This window comes from Sceloporus undulatus, chromosome 3, assembly GCF_019175285.1.
Source record: "Sceloporus undulatus isolate JIND9_A2432 ecotype Alabama chromosome 3, SceUnd_v1.1, whole genome shotgun sequence".
NCBI lineage: Eukaryota > Metazoa > Chordata > Lepidosauria > Squamata > Phrynosomatidae > Sceloporus > Sceloporus undulatus.
The window spans coordinates 74,102,987-74,120,871 of record NC_056524.1 but is presented as its reverse complement, the minus strand read 5'-3'; the positions used below and the strand labels follow the sequence as shown (position 1 = coordinate 74,120,871).

The following is a 17,885-nucleotide window of genomic DNA, read 5'->3' as shown; positions in this document are numbered from 1 at the left end:
ACTCTGCAGACCAGGGTTTGACTCTCACCTCAGCCATGAATCCCACTGGGTGACCTTAGGCAGGTTACATGCTGTCAGCCTCAAGGGAAAGCAATGGCAAACCTCCTCTGAATAAACCTTGAAAAAAAATCCATGATAAGTTCACCTTAGGCTCGCCATAAATCAGAAAGAAGTTTGAAGGCACACAATAACAAATAACAAATTTTCATTGCAGTCATTCTGATATATTAGGAAAAGAATACCAAATGTATTTCATAGGCCACATCTGAAAACAATAAATTTACATACCCAGGATAGTTCTTGGACCACTTCTGCATGCTAATAGCACAAAAGTGTTTCTTTGCAATTTGTCAGTCAAGCAATTTGTTTATAACATAATATATATTTGGTTTGCTTCAGCTATGTATTTACATGGGATATTGCTGATGAATCTCCTTTCCCCCACAAGCAGATAAGAAGTGTGGAGAAAACACAAATTACTCAAGAACTGGTTTTCATTCTTTAATAAGTTCACAATTGCTTATTTCATATTTGCAAAAAATATATTACAGACTAGTATATTATTATTGCAGTGATTTCTACAGAAGATGGCTAGCCCTGCACTTGAAGCACAATATCCTATACATTTAATCATTGGCATTATTAGCCACAGCATGAAATAGCATTAAATAATAATAATATTAATAATAATATATATACCCCTACAATTGGAAAACATACAGAGCCAAGAGAAAACATATTAAATATGATGGATTCTGAATGGAAATACAGTAATAAAAAGTCATGACAAAATTTAGATATTTTGTTGGGTTTTTTTTCCTTCAGCAATGCTACTGAACACACAACAGAATTTTCAGCAAATCTGTTTAGGTAAGTTTAAGGAGGCAAAGCCTAAATGCAAAATACTCTGATTTGTCTTGCAAATCCGTCCATCTTGCTCAGGCATGATTAGCGAGTGATTTGCAACTGCCTCACTGAAAGCCTGTCCTGTCATTTTTCTTCACCATATTTTAAGCCAGCAAAAAGAAGTCCTTAAGATGCAAGGCCCAGCAAGAAGCCTCCGACAAACCCACCAGATACCACTATGTTCTGCTTGAGAAATTCTGTTGACTGAAAAGGAAAAGAGAGAGAGATTATGGCAATGAACTGGGATATACATAATGAAAAACTAGTGGGAAAAGCAAAAGCAAAAAACCCTGTTGTTGTTCCGCTAATGATTGTGTGGTCTGCTTGTGGATGTCCAAGTAACAGCTCACCATATCCAGATTCTTTACTAATTCAACCAACCATGGTTCGAAAATATTCACACATACAAATCCCAAAATCAAAACTTGATTTTGCCATTTTATATAAGGGACAACATTTTACTACATCATTGTATGTAATGGAGTTTGGTATCCACAGAGGTGCTGGAACCATACTGCAATGGATACCGAGGGTCCAATGAACTACAATTTACCAGCTATCTTTTTTTAAAATTAATTTTTATTAGAACTTTTCATAAAACATGTATAACATAATAAAATGAATGTTTTGCCAGTAGTTGTGGCTGGCATCTTCAGAGCCCGAAAACCCCACAAAAAACTATGGATGCCAGCTGTGAAAGCCTTTGACTTCGCATAATAAGTTTATCATCTATCTTAAGATCCTGGATACTTTTTTAAAATGCACATCAAGACATCCACAAGTATATTCAAAATAAAATTTATGTTTACCTCTTCAATCAATGTATTGATTTCAGGAGCTGCCTTGTTTGCTCGCTTTTTGAGCTGCTTTTTTGCTTTATTTACATCTTTTTCAACTCTTTTCCAGTCAACCTGTACATAGCCACTATGACTAGCTATCTAAGAAAAGGAAAAGAGAGACATATCAAGAAAACTAAAGCACAAAATATATGCATACATTATTATTGTTGTTGTTGTTGTTGTTGTTATTATTATTATTATTAACCTTTACAGTGAACGCAATATATTGTGGGGGCAGTTACATTAATCATAGTAAGGAAGGAATCCTAGTTTCTTTGTTACTAAGGGAACAATCTTCCTTGCACTAGTAAGCCAGCTAAAGGGCATCTCTAATCTTGTCAATGTAGATGGAAACATAACAGTGGAAAGACAGTAACACCATTAGAAGTCCCTTATTCCGCTCACAGAAATTTCCACTGGCACAGATGAATTGCTAGAAGAGAGGGGAGAAATGGTGCCTTCTGGAGGCAAGCACAAAGACACTACAGCCTAAGCCTTTTTGGTTCCTAATATACACCAACTGGCATAGACTTTATATTGGCCTTGTGGCACCATTAATTCTCTCCCACTGTAATTAAAGTGAAAGAAAAAGCGAAACTATCTCCTCCTGCTTTTCTCACAGCAAAATAGCAGGACACAGGATGTGGCACTTGCTTTGTAAACAGATTCTGCCCACCACCAAAAATACTTCCTCATGCCTTTGAAAGCAGGATTGCTCTCTCAAACGCTTGCCTATATCTTTACAATAGAAGATCAGCTTCCCCAGTTAGTATGACATAGGCCCTTATCACACGGAGGTTTTTGCAGCTTTTCACAGCTGTGATCTGACGTGACTGCGGGTCCAACGATGCAAATTCACATGATAACATGATGTGTTATCACATGCAATTCCTTTCTATGGGGGCTCCTTCCATGGTGCTTCTGCTGTGATTCCAAAGTGACTCCTCATTTTGGTGAATTCAGTAAAAAGTGAATTCACAGAATTCGCATTCAAGCTCATTTCAATTTCACTCCGAATTGATTTGGTGTGGAATGCAACTTTGCTTCCATCCCGGTACACCCCCACCCCAAACCTCCAAAGAGGCAAATTTCCCATGATGCTGCACTGCAATTTTGCCCCAGTTACTTCTGTTGCTCAGAAGGGTAGATGACAGGGATGGAGAGAATGAAACAGGAGGCTGGGGGGAGAGATGGGAGCAATGGAGGGGGCCATCGGAGGCTGGGGGGAGCAACAAACTCCAGTTCCCAGAATTCCATAGCCTCAAACCAAGGATCCCACAACAAACTCCAACTCCCAGAATTCCATAGCACTGAGCCAGGACAGTGAAAGTGGAGTCAAACCGGATTGTTTCCCAAGTGCAGATGCAACCTAAGAGAAGGCAACTGATACAAAGGGAAGGAGAGTGGATTGGATTCAGGGAGGTGGTACTTTAGGGAGCATGGAGAATAATTATAATAATTATAATTTAAAAAACCAAAAAAATAATTTATTTTAATAATAATAATAATAATAATAATAAATTAGTTTGTTGAGGCACCAGAGCTCTCTGGCAGTGAAGGCTCAATGTCTCAGGACACTACAGTTCCCAGAATTCCATAGCACTGAGCCAGGACAGTTAAAATTGATTTAAACCGGATTATCTCCCCAGTGCGGATGAAACTAAAGAGCAGGCAACTGTTACAAAGGGAAGGAAAGTGGATTGGATTCAGGGAAGTGGCATTTTAGGGAGCATGGAGAATAAAGGAAACCGGATCATTTCTGCAATCTTCCAAAATGGGTCTCCTTCAGATCCAAAGAATTTACTTCCAAGTAAACCTGCAGCTTCTACACTGATAATTTTGCAGTGACTAATAATAATAATAATAATAATAATAATAATAAATGGATGGGGGCTCTGACATGGAGGATAGATATAGATGTGGCTGAAATGGATGAGGAGAATGACAGGAAAATAGATGTAGATAGATGCGGCTGAAACAGATGAGGAGAATGACAGAACAGATATAGATGTGGCTGAAATGGATGGAGGCTCTGACATGGAGGACCCCATTTGAATTTGGCTGCCAGGGATGGGAAAATAGAAGGGAGGAAGAAATGTGAAGCACTCATTCATGTGAGGCTAGCATTCACGTGAAAGTGGAACCAGGCTCCCTTCTTCACCCCGGAAGTGCAAAGGTTCAGGATGTGTTCAGACTCCCACTGAGCATGCGCAAGGGTCCCAATTCGAATCATTGAATCCACATGGTATGCACCCGTGTGGTAATACAATGTGCACTCACTCCGCTTTGCGTGAATCTGCATCACGTGACTTGCCTTGGATTCGATTCCCCCTTGATTCGGAAGGGCAACGGAAGGGCAACCAGGTGTGATAAAACAAGTGTGTTATAATGTGAATTCGCATAGCTGAACCAGGAGTCACCCCAGAACTGAGCTGCAAAAACCTCAGTGTGATAAACACCTTTCATAAAAATTGAAGAAGAAATAATGAATTTGGAAATTGATAAATTATTTAGAGTTAATTCACAACAAATAAAGGATAAAAAATTGCCAAGGGACGTGGTCATATGTTTTGTAAGAACCAAATTTAAAGAATTAATAATACAGGAAAGTTATTCTAATAAACTAATAATAGAAGATATAGAAATGAAAATATTTAAAGATATTCATCCTCAAATTATGATTGAGAGACAAAAATATAGGTCATTAGTCCAAACGTTAAACAAAATGGAAATAAGTTATAAATGGGACAGAATAGAAGGGTTATCTTTCTACTTTAAACAAAAAAGATATAAAATTGACAATATTAATAAAGCAAAAGAGATGGAAGAAAAGATAAAAAATGAGCATAAAGATATGAGAGAGGAGAAAAATAATATTAGAGTGTGGAAGAATAGCTTATATAAACAAGAAAGTAAGAAGAACAAAGAAGAAAGGGTTCCAACAGATTCAACAGAACTAAAGGATATCGTGGGAGAAGAAGAACAACTGATTGTATTGGAGGCAGAAGGTAATTGAAACAATAAGAAACAAGTAGCTTAGATCCTTTTTATATATTGTGTTAAAAGAATTCCATTACTATAAGTGACTTATTTCTATTATAATAATATGGTTAAAATCTATTCTTGGAATGTAAAAGGCCTTAATTCAAAATACAAGAGAAATATGATCTTTCATCGATTAGAAAAAACAAAAGCAGAAATAATATGTCTACAGGAAACCAAAATTAAGCAAGAAGAATTAAAATATATAAAAAATACCAAATTAGGAAATAATTTCTCATCTACATCGAAATCAAGGAAAAAAGGAGTAACTATTTATGTAAATAAAAAATTTCAAGCCAAAGAAGTATTAAATGATAATCAAGGGATGTACGTAGGAGTAGAAATTAAAACTCAAAACCAAGTACTGTTGATAATTGGTATATATGCCCCACTAGAAGAGCGAGAAATTTTTTTTGGGAAACTATATAATGAGTTGTCTAAATTAGAATATGAAAATATTATTTTAATGGGGGATTTTAACGCTGTTATTGACCCAATTATAGATAGGAAATCAAATAACAATAAGACAATTGGAAAACACCAGGGAAAATTACCTAAATCATTTTTCAGAATGATGGAGGACTTCAATTTAACAGATATATGGAGATACAAATATCAAGATGCAAGGGAATTTACATATTATTCAGAGGTTCATGATTCATTCTCCAGAATAGATCTTTTTTTAACATCCAAAACATTGTTACCGTCCATAGATTCTATGGATATCAAGTCAAATTATGAATCAGACCACAATCTAATAATGTTGAATGTTTCAGAGAAAAAGAAACAATATCTATGGAGATTACAGGAAGACATATTGAAAGAAGAGAAATTATTAGAAAAAGTTAAGGAAAGCTTGAAGCTGTACTTTATAGAAAATAAAACAGAGGATGTCCCTTTAAAAACTATATGGGATGCAAGTAAAGCGGTTATAAGAGGTGTATTTATAAAAATACAATATGAAAGAAATAAATTAAAAAAAGAAAAGGAAAGAAGATTAGTAGAAGATTTAAATAAAAAAGAGGAGGAATGGAGGAAGAAAGGAGACAAACGGTTAAAAAACAAAATAGAGGAGATAAAAATGCAACTTAAGGTGATAGCTACAGAAGAGATAGAAAGAAAACTAAGAATATTAAAACAGAAACAATTTGAATCCGGAAATAAAGCCGGGAAACTGATGGCATCCAGAATAAGAAAAGAAAAGGAAAAAAAACTAATAACAGAAATATATGAAAACGGAGAACTAATAACAAATTGTAATGATATAAAAAAAGCATTTATGGATTACTATAGGAAATTGTATAGTAAAGAAATACAAGAAAATAATATAGACAAGATTGGGAAATTTATAAAGGAGAATATAAATACGACATTAAAAGAAGATCAAAAAAACTATTTAAATCAGACATTTACTAAAGAAGAAATTAAAGAGGCCATAAAAAATTTAAAAACGCAAAAGGCCCCAGGGCCGGACGGGTTGTCGGCACTATATTATAAAAAGATGGAAGATATTCTGTTAGAACCATTAAAAGAAACATTAAATGATATATACTATAATGGAATACCAGAGTCATGGAGTGAAGCATATATATCATTGATACCTAAAGGATATCAAGAGAAGCAAACTATAAGTAATTTCAGACCTATATCCTTAACCAATACAGATTATAAAATCTTTACATCAATTTTATCAGCTAGATTAAAGAAATGTGTTAATGTATTGGTAAAAGAAGATCAAAATGGTTTTATACCAGGAAGACAAATAAAGGACAACATAAGAACGGTCTTAAATTTAATAGAATATTATGAACATAATAATGACAAGAAGTTTGCGATGATAATGGTCGATGCAGAAAAGGCATTTGATCGGGTAGATTGGCACTTTATGATAAAGACACTGGAAAAGATGGAATTTGGAGACATATTTCTGAAATGGATAAAAGCAATCTATGAAAAACAGAAAGCACGAATAATAATTAATAATGATATAACAGATTATATAGCAATTAATAGAGGGACTAGACAGGGGTGCCCCCTATCACCTCTGCTATTTATTTTGACAATGGAAATACTAAATAACAGTATTAGAGATGATAGTGATATAGAAGGTGTTAAAATAGGTAAATTTAATGTTAAACTTAAAGCATTTGCCGATGACCTGATCATATTCTTAGAAGATCCAAAGAAATCAATAGTACAACTTATAAAGAGGATAAATAATTATGGTGAATTGGCAGGTTTCAAGATCAATGTAAATAAAACAGCAATTATAACTAAAAATATGTCAGAAATGGAAGAGAAAGAGCTAAGTAATATTTCAGGATTCAAAGTGGTTAAAAAAGCTAAATATCTGGGTATATATCTTACAAAAAGAAATATAGACCTTTACTCAAACAACTATGAAAAAGTATGGAATGAGATCAAGAGAGATATGTTAAAATGGTCCAAAATGAATTTTTCTTTGTTGGGAAGAATGGAAATGTTGAAGATGAACGTGTTGCCAAGACTCATTTTCCTATTCCAAAATCTACCCATTCTGTGTAAAGATAAATACTTTGAAAATTGGCAAAAAATCCTTACCAACTTTGTTTGGCAAGGAAAGAAAGCGAGGATTGGGTGGAAGCTGTTAACAGAAGATAAAAAAAAGGAGGCTGTAATTTACCAAACTTGAAATTATACTATTATGCAGCAGGCCTCCAATGGTTAGAAGAATGGTTTTTTTTGAGAAATGAGGAATTGCTAGAACTAGAAAGTACAAAGATGAGATTTGGGTACCACGCTTTTTTATGGTATGAAAAATTAAATGCAAACTCCGATTTTTCCCATCATTTTATAAGGAATTCGCTATATAGGATCTGGCAAAAAATTAAGAAAATGTTCTATAATCAATGGCCATTATGGATCTCAGCTCAAGAGGCGTTTTATAAAAGAACTAGACAAAAAGATCAACATTGGTTAACATATAAAGATTTATTAAAGGACGAAAAAGGAAAATTAGTAATGAAATCTAACGAGGAAATAGAAAGATTGACTAATAGAAATTGGTTATTGCAAAGACAATTAATGGAAAAATTTAGAATGGACAAAAAGAGCATGAATTAACAAGTATAAAGAATGAAATCGATAACATTATATTTGATGAGAAAAAAGGTCATTTATCTAAATATTATAGAATATTAAAACAAAGAGAGCTGGAATCTGAAACAGTAAAGCAAAATATGATAAAGTGGTCTCAGGACATAGGTGAAGTAATCGAAATGGACTTATGGGAAAAATCATGGCGAGACTCACATTCCTTCACTCTTTGTCAGAACTATAAGGAAAATTATATCAAAATTTTACACCGATGGTATTTATCACCAAGTAGACTAAATAAAATGTATAAAGCGGGGAGTGGTATGTGCTGGAAATGTGAAAAAAAAAGAGGTACATTCTACCATTTATGGTGGGAATGTGAAGTGACAAAAAATTATTGGGGGAAAATACAAAATTTCATGTCAAGAATATTAGAAACTGTGATACCATTGAACCCTTTATTGTTTCTTTTGAACATGACGGGCATATTAGAAAAAAAATGGAAAAAAAATTCAGAAGATTAATACTATATATGATTACGATAGCCAGAATTACTTTTGCTAGATACTGGAGATCAAGAATGACCCCTGATATAGAAGAATGGCTAGAAAACCTAATGGAGGCAATGGAAATGGACATACTTACAGCGCGTATGAATGACACAAAATTAGAAGAAAGAGAGAAAGAATGGGAATGTTTAAAAATATTTCAAAAAATGGACTTGGATTAAAAAGAAATTAAAAGAGTAAAATAAAAGAATATATGAATTATAGAAAGGATTTATGATTAGAATTAAGAAGGGAAAAAGATATGTAAAAACTTACGAAATACGTTAAAGAAATGAATTAAATACTGTACAAAACTTTGAGGAAGTCTTTAGTTAGAAGATAAATGAAAATTAGATAAAACCGTGTTTTATGGTTTGTTTGTTTTGTTTTTTTTTTTTGTATAAGAATGTATTGTTTTGTTTGTCTTGTCTTTGGAATATGTGGTTGGCATTTTGTATGATTATTGTAACAATAAAATTAATAAAAAAAAAAAAGATAAACACCTTTGTCTCTGTGGAAACCACTGTATTTAACAAGTGCTCACATTTCATTTTAAACTAAAATAGTAGAGAAAGCCTAGGACCTATTAGAAGGTTAAAATTGTCTTTAAGGGCTTTAATTCCCTATTACCTTTCAACTAAGGTCCCAATTTGCCAGTAAATACCTTTTATTTACAGAAACTTTATTTGGATTGCATTCCTAATTATTTTTGCAGTACATTACATTTAAAGATTCCCCCCTGTGGTTAATGATGTCTCTAGCGGAAATGAGAACAGTTGCTGTGAAAAGTTTTTTTCATGCTAACTGGGTTCAAGATGGGTGATGCAATGTACAATACGAATACATTGTGATTTTCACTGAACCTACTGGGCAATATTCCACTGCATCCATCCACCAGCATTGCTGTTAGAATAAATTCCTCCTCTTCCTTTAGCACCTACTTTGCCCCCTAAATCTTCTCTGAAATGTTCTCCACACCCCCAGAGGAAAAGAATTGCACTGAGTGGGTACAAGAGAGGAAGGGGGAAGTCCCAGTGACTAAACAAAAATTTACTCTCAATATTTTGGATGGCTCCCTTAATTTTACAAGAAAGTGTACTTATAATTTAAGAATTTGAACACTGAATACAAACCAATGCATTTAATGTCTAATTACAGACAATCAATAGACCTGCTCCCATTGATTTTACCAGAGGTTCACCAGTATGAGGGGAGTCTATGGCCTGTTACAGACAGCCAAAATAAAGCTGCTTCGAGTCACAGTGGAGATATGGTGTTTCAATGATGCATGCGTCCTAAAAGTCCAGAATTCACACCAAAGCCATGCTCTAGCCCTAAGGACTGGAGCGTGGCTTTGGTGTGGCTTCTGGACTCTTAGGACGCATGCATCATTGAAACACCATACCTCCACTGTGACTCGAAGCAGCTTTATTTTGGCTGTCTGTAACAGGCTTGTGACTCGAAGCAGCTTTATTTTGGCTGTCTGTAACAGGCCTATATCAACTATCTCCAAAGGACTATATCCCTGCTTCTAAAGAAATGTTTACAGACAACTTCTAGCTATTTCTGTGGATGCCACCTCTCTTTCTGCTTGCAGACCAATTAATTTATATTGAAATGACAATATTTTGTAAATTAAATTGACATACCTGTAGCAAAAGAAAACCCCCACCTACTGCAGTTGCTGCAAGTTTTCCAACCTTCTGGAACAAAAATCCTGCACACCTTAAAATAAAGAGTGTGTGTGTGAGTGAAATAGAAATTAAGTTGTCAATCTGTGTATATCGTCTTCCATCCTAATATATGCAAGTGTATAGAAAAGGAGACAATCATAGCACTGGTTGCTATACTATATTCTACAATTCTCATTCCAAACCTTGGTATCTGAAACCTTAAACTCTATGATTGGAGCTTGATCCTGGAAAGTTGAAGGAACCCCATAACTTGGGATACATGCAAGCAATCTTGACCAAACAATATTGAGGAGAGGATACCCAGGGCGGGCAGAGCAAAGGACAGGACCAAAAATACCAGCGTATTTTAGCTTAAGGCTCTTTCTGTCAATAACTAAGCCTTAAGAGAAGCCTTTTACAGTGGCTACAAAAGTTGGGAGAGACCAAAAGCAACTGGGTCATAGAGAAGGGTATTTGAGGAATTACAGAAAGCACAATTGGGACACTAAGAAAACTGGATTCAGGGTCTGGAATTCCCTCCATCTCATACTATGGCTTTTGCTTTCTCCAGCCTCTCGACAGATGTTAGTGAACCTGTAGATCACACTACAACAGAGGTGAAGAAAGTGGAGTCCATGGACTACATGTACCTACAACCTACAATTTTTGTGACTCCCAGGGCCTTCTAAGGTCAAAACCTATTTCAAAATTCTAGTAAAAATGTATTTTAAAAAATATTTCAAAATTCAAAAACTAATTTTTAAATACTTTTGCAGGGGTGTGTGGTGTGGGGATGCAGTCCTCCAGGGTCTCCAGGCAGGCAGTCCCCTAAATTCTCACAGCTGCCAACTCCTGCCCTACAACAATGTGCTGTATAAGGCCTCAACAGTTAGTACTATCAACAAGCAACAACACTGACAATTAACAGTGCCCCTTTTTGTGTTTAACTAAAACTTTCAGAGATGAGACATTTCTTCTCTAACAGATTTCAAGAACTATTTGCAAAAATCATTGGGACTTCTTTACAATTATTATTAATCCTATTTTCTGAAATTTGAAACGAAACTTATATCGCTTTAAAAACAGTTTTGACATGAATTAAAGCTATAAAATAAAAGCACATTACAATATCCAGAAGTAATGTATTCTTACCAGCCTGTTACACCACCCATTACTATCTGGGTAGCTACAGAATACTTTTCTACAATAGGTCCAGAATTTCTGCCAAACACTCGGTTCCACCAATGATGACGCCTTGCATATTCTGTTAAATCTAGTACTTCATATGAGTCATCATCGCTGTCATGGTCTTTAAAAGAGAAATTGAGAGTTAGTATTCCTGTGTTTGCTTGTTTGTTTTTAAACAAAATCAAGACACACAAAAGCTGCAGCTGTCAAATAACCTTAGATTATGAAGATTAACATATAACATGTTTTTAATTTGGTTGTCTTGAAGAGTAAACAAGAATTACTGCGCTTTATTAGTAACAGAGCATGAACATTATTCTAATGTGCTCTCTAATAGCATTATGAGAAGGCAACAAAAGACCAAAACACACTGTAGAAATAATCCAGTTTGAGACCACCTTAACTGCCCTGGCTCAGTGCTAGGGAATCCTGGGAATTGTAGTTTATTGTGGCACCAGACCAGAAAAAGCTAAATATTGCACAAAGGCCTGTTACAGACTGCCAAAATAAAGCTGCTTCGGGTCTCTTTGGAGGTATGCTGTTTAAACGATGCATGCATCCTAAGAATCCGGAAGCTGCACCAAAGCTGCCCTCCAGTGCTTAGGAATGGAGTGTGGCTTTGGCGTGACCTCTGGACTCTTAGGACCCATGCATCACTTAAATAGCATACCTCCAAAGAGACCCGAAGCAGCTTTATTTTGGCAGTCTGTAACAGGCCAAAACTAGTTCCCAGAATTACCTAGCACTGAGTCAGGGCAGTTAAAGTGGTCTCAAGATGGATTATTTCTGCAATGCTTTGAACCAAAGCCTGCTATGCTTTGAATATTATTCCATAACTGGTCACCAGGTTTCCATTCAGTGAAAGAAGTACTGTACTGCATACATGGATGGATCCAAAATGTTTGATGTAGCCCTAATCGAAGCATGTTTTCAGTGGTCAATTGGGGGGGGGGGGAGGGAGGACATGCAGTACATACTGGCAATTAACATATTATAAAGAAATTAGAATGCATCATCATTTGTTTTCTCCTGCATGGTATGTTTTTCACTTTTACAATCACTTGAATATTCTACCAATATAGCCTTTTCAACAACTTTATTTGCAAGTACACCATTAAAAAGTAGGTCTTTTAAACATTAAACAAACACAAAGAGGCACTTTCAAATGGGTGTGCACAGACCCAGCCACCTGTATTATTAGTAAAATGCAGAGTGGGGGGAGGCATATACTGGGGACAAGTTGTATACAGGCATACCTCAGTTAACAAAGCCTCTGACAAAGAAACTCCTTTTTACAGTCTGTTTATGCCTGCACAGCCCTTTTTCCTCATCCTCTGTCTAGCTGGGAGGTTTTTAGCAGCATCAGCATTGGAAGTATGGTGAAGAATGGCTGGAGAAACACAGATTTTCAATGTCAGTTTGCAGTAGCATATCTGCAGTAAACAATTCAATGAAGTTTAAAATTAGAGAAAGCAGGATTTTTCTTTAGCCAATCCAACTTCAGCTGTGTATACTCGTCTACGATGGGGAAGGTAAATATCAGTTCCCTCCTGAATAATAATAGCAATAATTTTCCATGGATACATTTTGGAAGAAGCTTTCAAGTAGTCTCCCAAAGGCTGACAATATTTTTATTTGTTTGCTTGTTTGCTTTTTACTTATGGAAGCCTAACCTGATCTAGTTGTTTCATTTCACATGTGCCTATTGATAGTTTTGGATTAAAAAGATTATTGAAAGATATTGACCTTCTCTTCTTTTTTGTGGTATAGTAGCCTGTTCCTATTCTTTCCATATTATTTTTGCCCCACTTACCAAATTCCTGCTAAAGAAATAACACTCAGAAACACATCTGTTTTGCTAATTGAGGTGTATCTGTATACAATGGAAAGGACAACCAAAGGCAGAAACTGAGATACATTGGAATCTACCAAAACAGAGCCAAATAGTACCTACAGGAGACAGTTTATCACAGTATTTTAAATACTTTAAAATGCATTTTAAAAAGAAATAAAGGAAATATAAGCTGGAATTCTCACAGCTTTAAAATGAAAATTAGGCAATCTCGCCATGGGAGGAACTGTTTATTTTTGCAATAATTTGTCCATATTTTCTATGTATGTTGAAAAGAAGATAATTACGACATAAAACAGTAAGAACAAGATCGCAATTAAATGAAGCATCACACAAACTTCTATATAGTAAAACTGACTGTACTGTAAATGTGTAACCAATGGCAGCTTGTGGTCCAAGCAGGGAAGGGTGCTTCTCTCTGATAATTTGGGGGCATCCTCCCACTTAGGTCCAAAACATACTGCAGAAATAATCCAGTTTGAGACCACTTTAACTGCTCTGGCTCAGTGCTAGGGAGTTCTGGGAACTGTAGTTTTGTGAGACATTTAGCCTTCTGTCAGAGAGCTCTAGTATCACAATAAACTACAGTTCCCAGGATTCCCACGCACTGAGCCAGGGCAGTTTAAGCGGTCTCAAACTGGATTACTTCTGCAGTGTATTTTGGATCTTACATCATAGGCCACCCTCTATCTTATACACAAATATGTAACTCTTAAATACTTTATTTCTTAAAGATACAGTGGTACCCCGGGATACGAATGCGCCGGGTTACGAATTTTTCGGGATACGAAAAAATCCCATAGGGATTTATTGCTTCGGCTTACGAAGGTTTCTTCGGGTTACGAAAAAACCGCGGCGCTATTTTCCGCCACCGGAGGGCAGCAGAGAGCTATTTTTCCATTAGCGCCTATGGGAATTCGGCTTACGAAGGTATTTCGGGTTACGAAATTAACCGCGGAACGAATTAATTTCGTAACCCGGGGTACCACTGTATTAGATGACTGACATCTGAGTCATCCAGCTCATCCGCTAATGATGTGGACTTTAAATAATCTATGGTTCAAATAATCGTGAAGAAATACATTCCTGAATGCAGTCCTAAAATATTTATGTGTATAAATAAAAGAATCTTCTCTAACTTATTCTAAGCATTAACAACTTTAACAGCTTGCATAATTAATACAGCAGTGGTCCTAATAGTTACAACAGGATCCAGAAGAATCATATCCAACTCAAAAGGAAGGGGAATGAAATGGTATCAAATATGGTGGATGTAAAACTTGGAAGGTTGCTTTTAAGGAGAATTGAGTATGTCATGCTGGACTCACCCATCAGCAAGGAACAGCAAGCATGACATTACTTAACAGTTATGGGTGGCTTCAGCAAGTCATTATATTCATTAGTCTAGTTTTGAGTAATTCATTATTTTTAAAACACATTGTGTAAGTGCTGAGGACATGTTGCTTATTTTGAGTTCTGGAGCACAGCGACCTAAAACTAAACATTCTCTAACTAGAGTAGATCCCCTGAGTTAATGAAAATTACAGGTGTTGATTTACTGAATTCCCAGTGACTCACTGGGTGCATTCTAGTTGCAAAGGTCTAATCTCATCTCAATAGGATTTAGGCCATTGCATCTAGTCAGAATATCAAATGTGGGCCCCCTGCCTTCCTAACTGTGGCCAAGAACATGAACTGTATTGGTCTTACATCCATTTTCCTTCTGTCAGAATGAAATGTCTCATATAGGACAAAAATATTAAGGTAAATGTTACTCTATGCAACTAGGAGTGCTGGCAACTACTGCTGGATTGTGGCCTAAATGAAACCAGATGGAAGATGAAATAAAAGGGGAATGTAAATGCACACAAAATAGCATGCTGATACACAGTGCTTCTTAATTTGGAACAACTACGGGTATTCACTAGCACAAACTAAACAAGTATGAGCCAACTATAAAGCAAAGCAGGGGACAGTGTATTCTTTTCAGTTTTTCATTATCCTAGAAACAACATGGCACTCATCTAACATATATCAAATGACTATTTTCCATATGGAGCCATCCTCAGTCTACAGTTGATGTCCCTGCAGAGGTAGGAGGTTGGCCCAGACAACTCTTGGGATACCTCCAGTTCTATGGTTCTGCGATATTTTAGTCAATGCATAGTCTTACCCTAAGGGACTTTATGCAGCTAAGAGTCAAAACAGAGTTGCTTCACACAAAGCGTCAACTAATCCCATCTCTCAGAGGAGGGCACCAGAATGACACACATCCAATGTCATATCTGTCTGTCATATTTACACTTTACATTTTAGGTGTACTCATAAAAGAATTGCTATATACCTAAAGACTGAAATATAATATTTCCATTGGAAAGGCAGAACAAGACACAAGATACTAATGGCCTTTCCCTTTCTCAAATAAATTGAACTACTCTTGTCTTTTAATTTCTTTTAGTGACTAGAACATATTACTGCAGTGTTTTGGGACATTAAGGCATCCTTATCCTCTGATGATTTTTACTGTACTGAAAAGGGCTACAGTTGGCCCTCCATATTCAACCAACCATGGTTCAAAAATGATCATGGTGGAAAAAATTCAAAAAGCAAATTTTGCCATTTTATGTAAGGGATGCCATTTTCCTATGATACTGCATATAATGGGACTTGAGCATTCACAGATTTTGGTATCCACAGCGAGGGTCCTGCAACCAAATTGCAGCAGATACCAAGTGTCCACTGTATTTGCTACCTGAGGATCAGAGGCAGTTGGTTCTGAAGTAGGAAAGGGTTCTCTGCAGGACTGTAACTCTCAGATTCTGACAGTTGTGATCCAAACAAGTAGCTTTTTGAAGCTGTGAGCATGGCTCTACACACCAGATGCTGAGGAACATGAATGGAAGGATGCTGTTTGCACTCTTGGCCTCCTTGTGGGTTTCCCAAAGGCATCTTGTTGGCCATTGGATGGAGAACTAGATAAACGTTTAATGATTGATCTGTGTGTGCCTTCAAGTCGCCTGTCGATTTTACGGCAACACCATGAATTTCATAGGGTTTTCTTAGGAAAGGAATATTCAGCGGAGATTTGACCAGTTCCTTCCTCTGAAATACAGCCTACAGTACCTGGTATTCATTGGGTGTCTCCCACAGGGACGTAGCCAGGGGGGGATCTGGGGGTCTGGACCCCCCCTTCCATTAGAAAAATGAATGGTGTGTGCTGCTGCGCCGCCGCACTCAAGCCCCATTATAATGGTGGCACTTAGTCTGGACCCCCCCCCTTCCTAAAATCCTAGCTACGTCCCTGTCTCCCATCAAAGTACTAACCAGAGCTGGCCCTGCTTAGCTTCCAAAACCAGGGTGATGTTATCTAGTGGTGTTTACCTACAATGGACAATATCACACTACACTGTTATAGTATTATTATTTCATGTTAAAAACTATAAATAAATAAAACTTTAATTTATATCCTGCTTTTTGTTGCCTCAATCAAAGTGGCGTACAACCTTTTAAAAATACAATATATACAATTTCCACCACCACCCTTAAAAAAGGATTAAACAATTCTATACATTAAAATTACAGAAAATAAAATCTAAAAACAATAATACAATAATAGAATAATGGTGGGCAGAGTCTTCACTTGTATATGTCTGTGGGGGATGTTTACGTGGCAGGATGTTTACGTTCCGGGAAGGCCTGCCGGAAGAGATCTGTCTGACAGCTTTCTTGAAGCTCTCAAGGTTGGTAATTTGATGGATCTTGTCCAGCAAGTCATTCCATAAAGTGGGAGCGATCGCAGAAAAAGTCCTCTGGGAGGTCGCCATCTGGTCTTTGTGGACTGCAACAAATTCCTCCCAGAGGATCTGAGTGCATGGGGCGGATTACATGGAAGGCGATCCCTTAAATAGGTTGGGCCCAAGCCATGGAGGGCTTTAAAGGTAATGACCAACACCTTGTAGTGTGCCCGGAAACTAATAGGCAGCCAGTGGAGTGATTTCAATATTGGTGGTAATATGGTCACTCCTAGTTGTTCCTGTAATCAATCTGGCTGCCATATTCTGCACCAGTTGAAGTTTCCGGACTAGGCACAAGGGTAGCCCCATGTAGAGTGCATTGCAAAAATCAAGTCTTGAGGTTACCAGTGCATGTACTACAGTTTCGAGGTCACCCTGTTCCAGGAAGGGGCGCAGCTGACATATCAGCTGGAGCTGAGACAGGCACTCTTAACTGTTGCATTCACCTGATTTCTCATCTGAAGCGACGAGTCAAGAAGCACCCCTAAGCTGCAAACACAGCCCTTTGAGGGGAGCATGAGCCTTTCTAGGACTGAGGTTGCAGCCTGATACCTGGTTTGGGGGACCCTACTGTAAGTACTTCCATTTTGTCTGGATTCAGCTTGAGCTTGTTTTCCCTCATCCGGTCCATTGCTGCTGCAAGACATTGATTGAGGGGAGAAATGCCATCTGTTAACTGCTATGTCTGCCTCCTGTGGAACTCAAGATTTTATAGTTTAGTGAGGCCTAGAGCCAGTGTGGTGTAGGGGTTTGAGTATTGAAATCATGAGTCTGGAAATCAGGGTTCAGATCCCAGCTTAGTCATGGAAACCCACTGGGTGGTCATGGGTAACTCACAGGGAACGCAATGGCAAACCTCCTTTGAAAAAATCTTGCCAAGAAAACCCCATGATAGGTTTGATTTAGGGTTGCCTGAATATGGAATGATGGGATTTAGGGTTGCTCTAAGGGGGAATGGTGGTCCTTAA

General features: G+C 36.9%; 1 protein-coding gene across 1 annotated transcript in view; it reads right to left on the bottom strand.

Moving 5' to 3' along the window:
- Positions 1-488: 488 nt before the first annotated feature.
- Positions 489-17,885, bottom strand: part of FUNDC1 (FUN14 domain containing 1) — an 18,293-nt gene continuing 896 nt past the window's right edge. Inside the window, exons 2-5 of the mRNA XM_042460593.1 lie at positions 11,236-11,392; positions 10,060-10,135; positions 1,716-1,844; positions 489-1,110 (exon numbers count right to left, since the gene is read on the bottom strand). Coding sequence (XP_042316527.1) covers positions 1,033-1,110; positions 1,716-1,844; positions 10,060-10,135; positions 11,236-11,392 — 440 coding nt within the window. The 3' untranslated portion in view covers positions 489-1,032. The remainder of the gene's footprint in view (positions 1,111-1,715; positions 1,845-10,059; positions 10,136-11,235; positions 11,393-17,885) is intronic.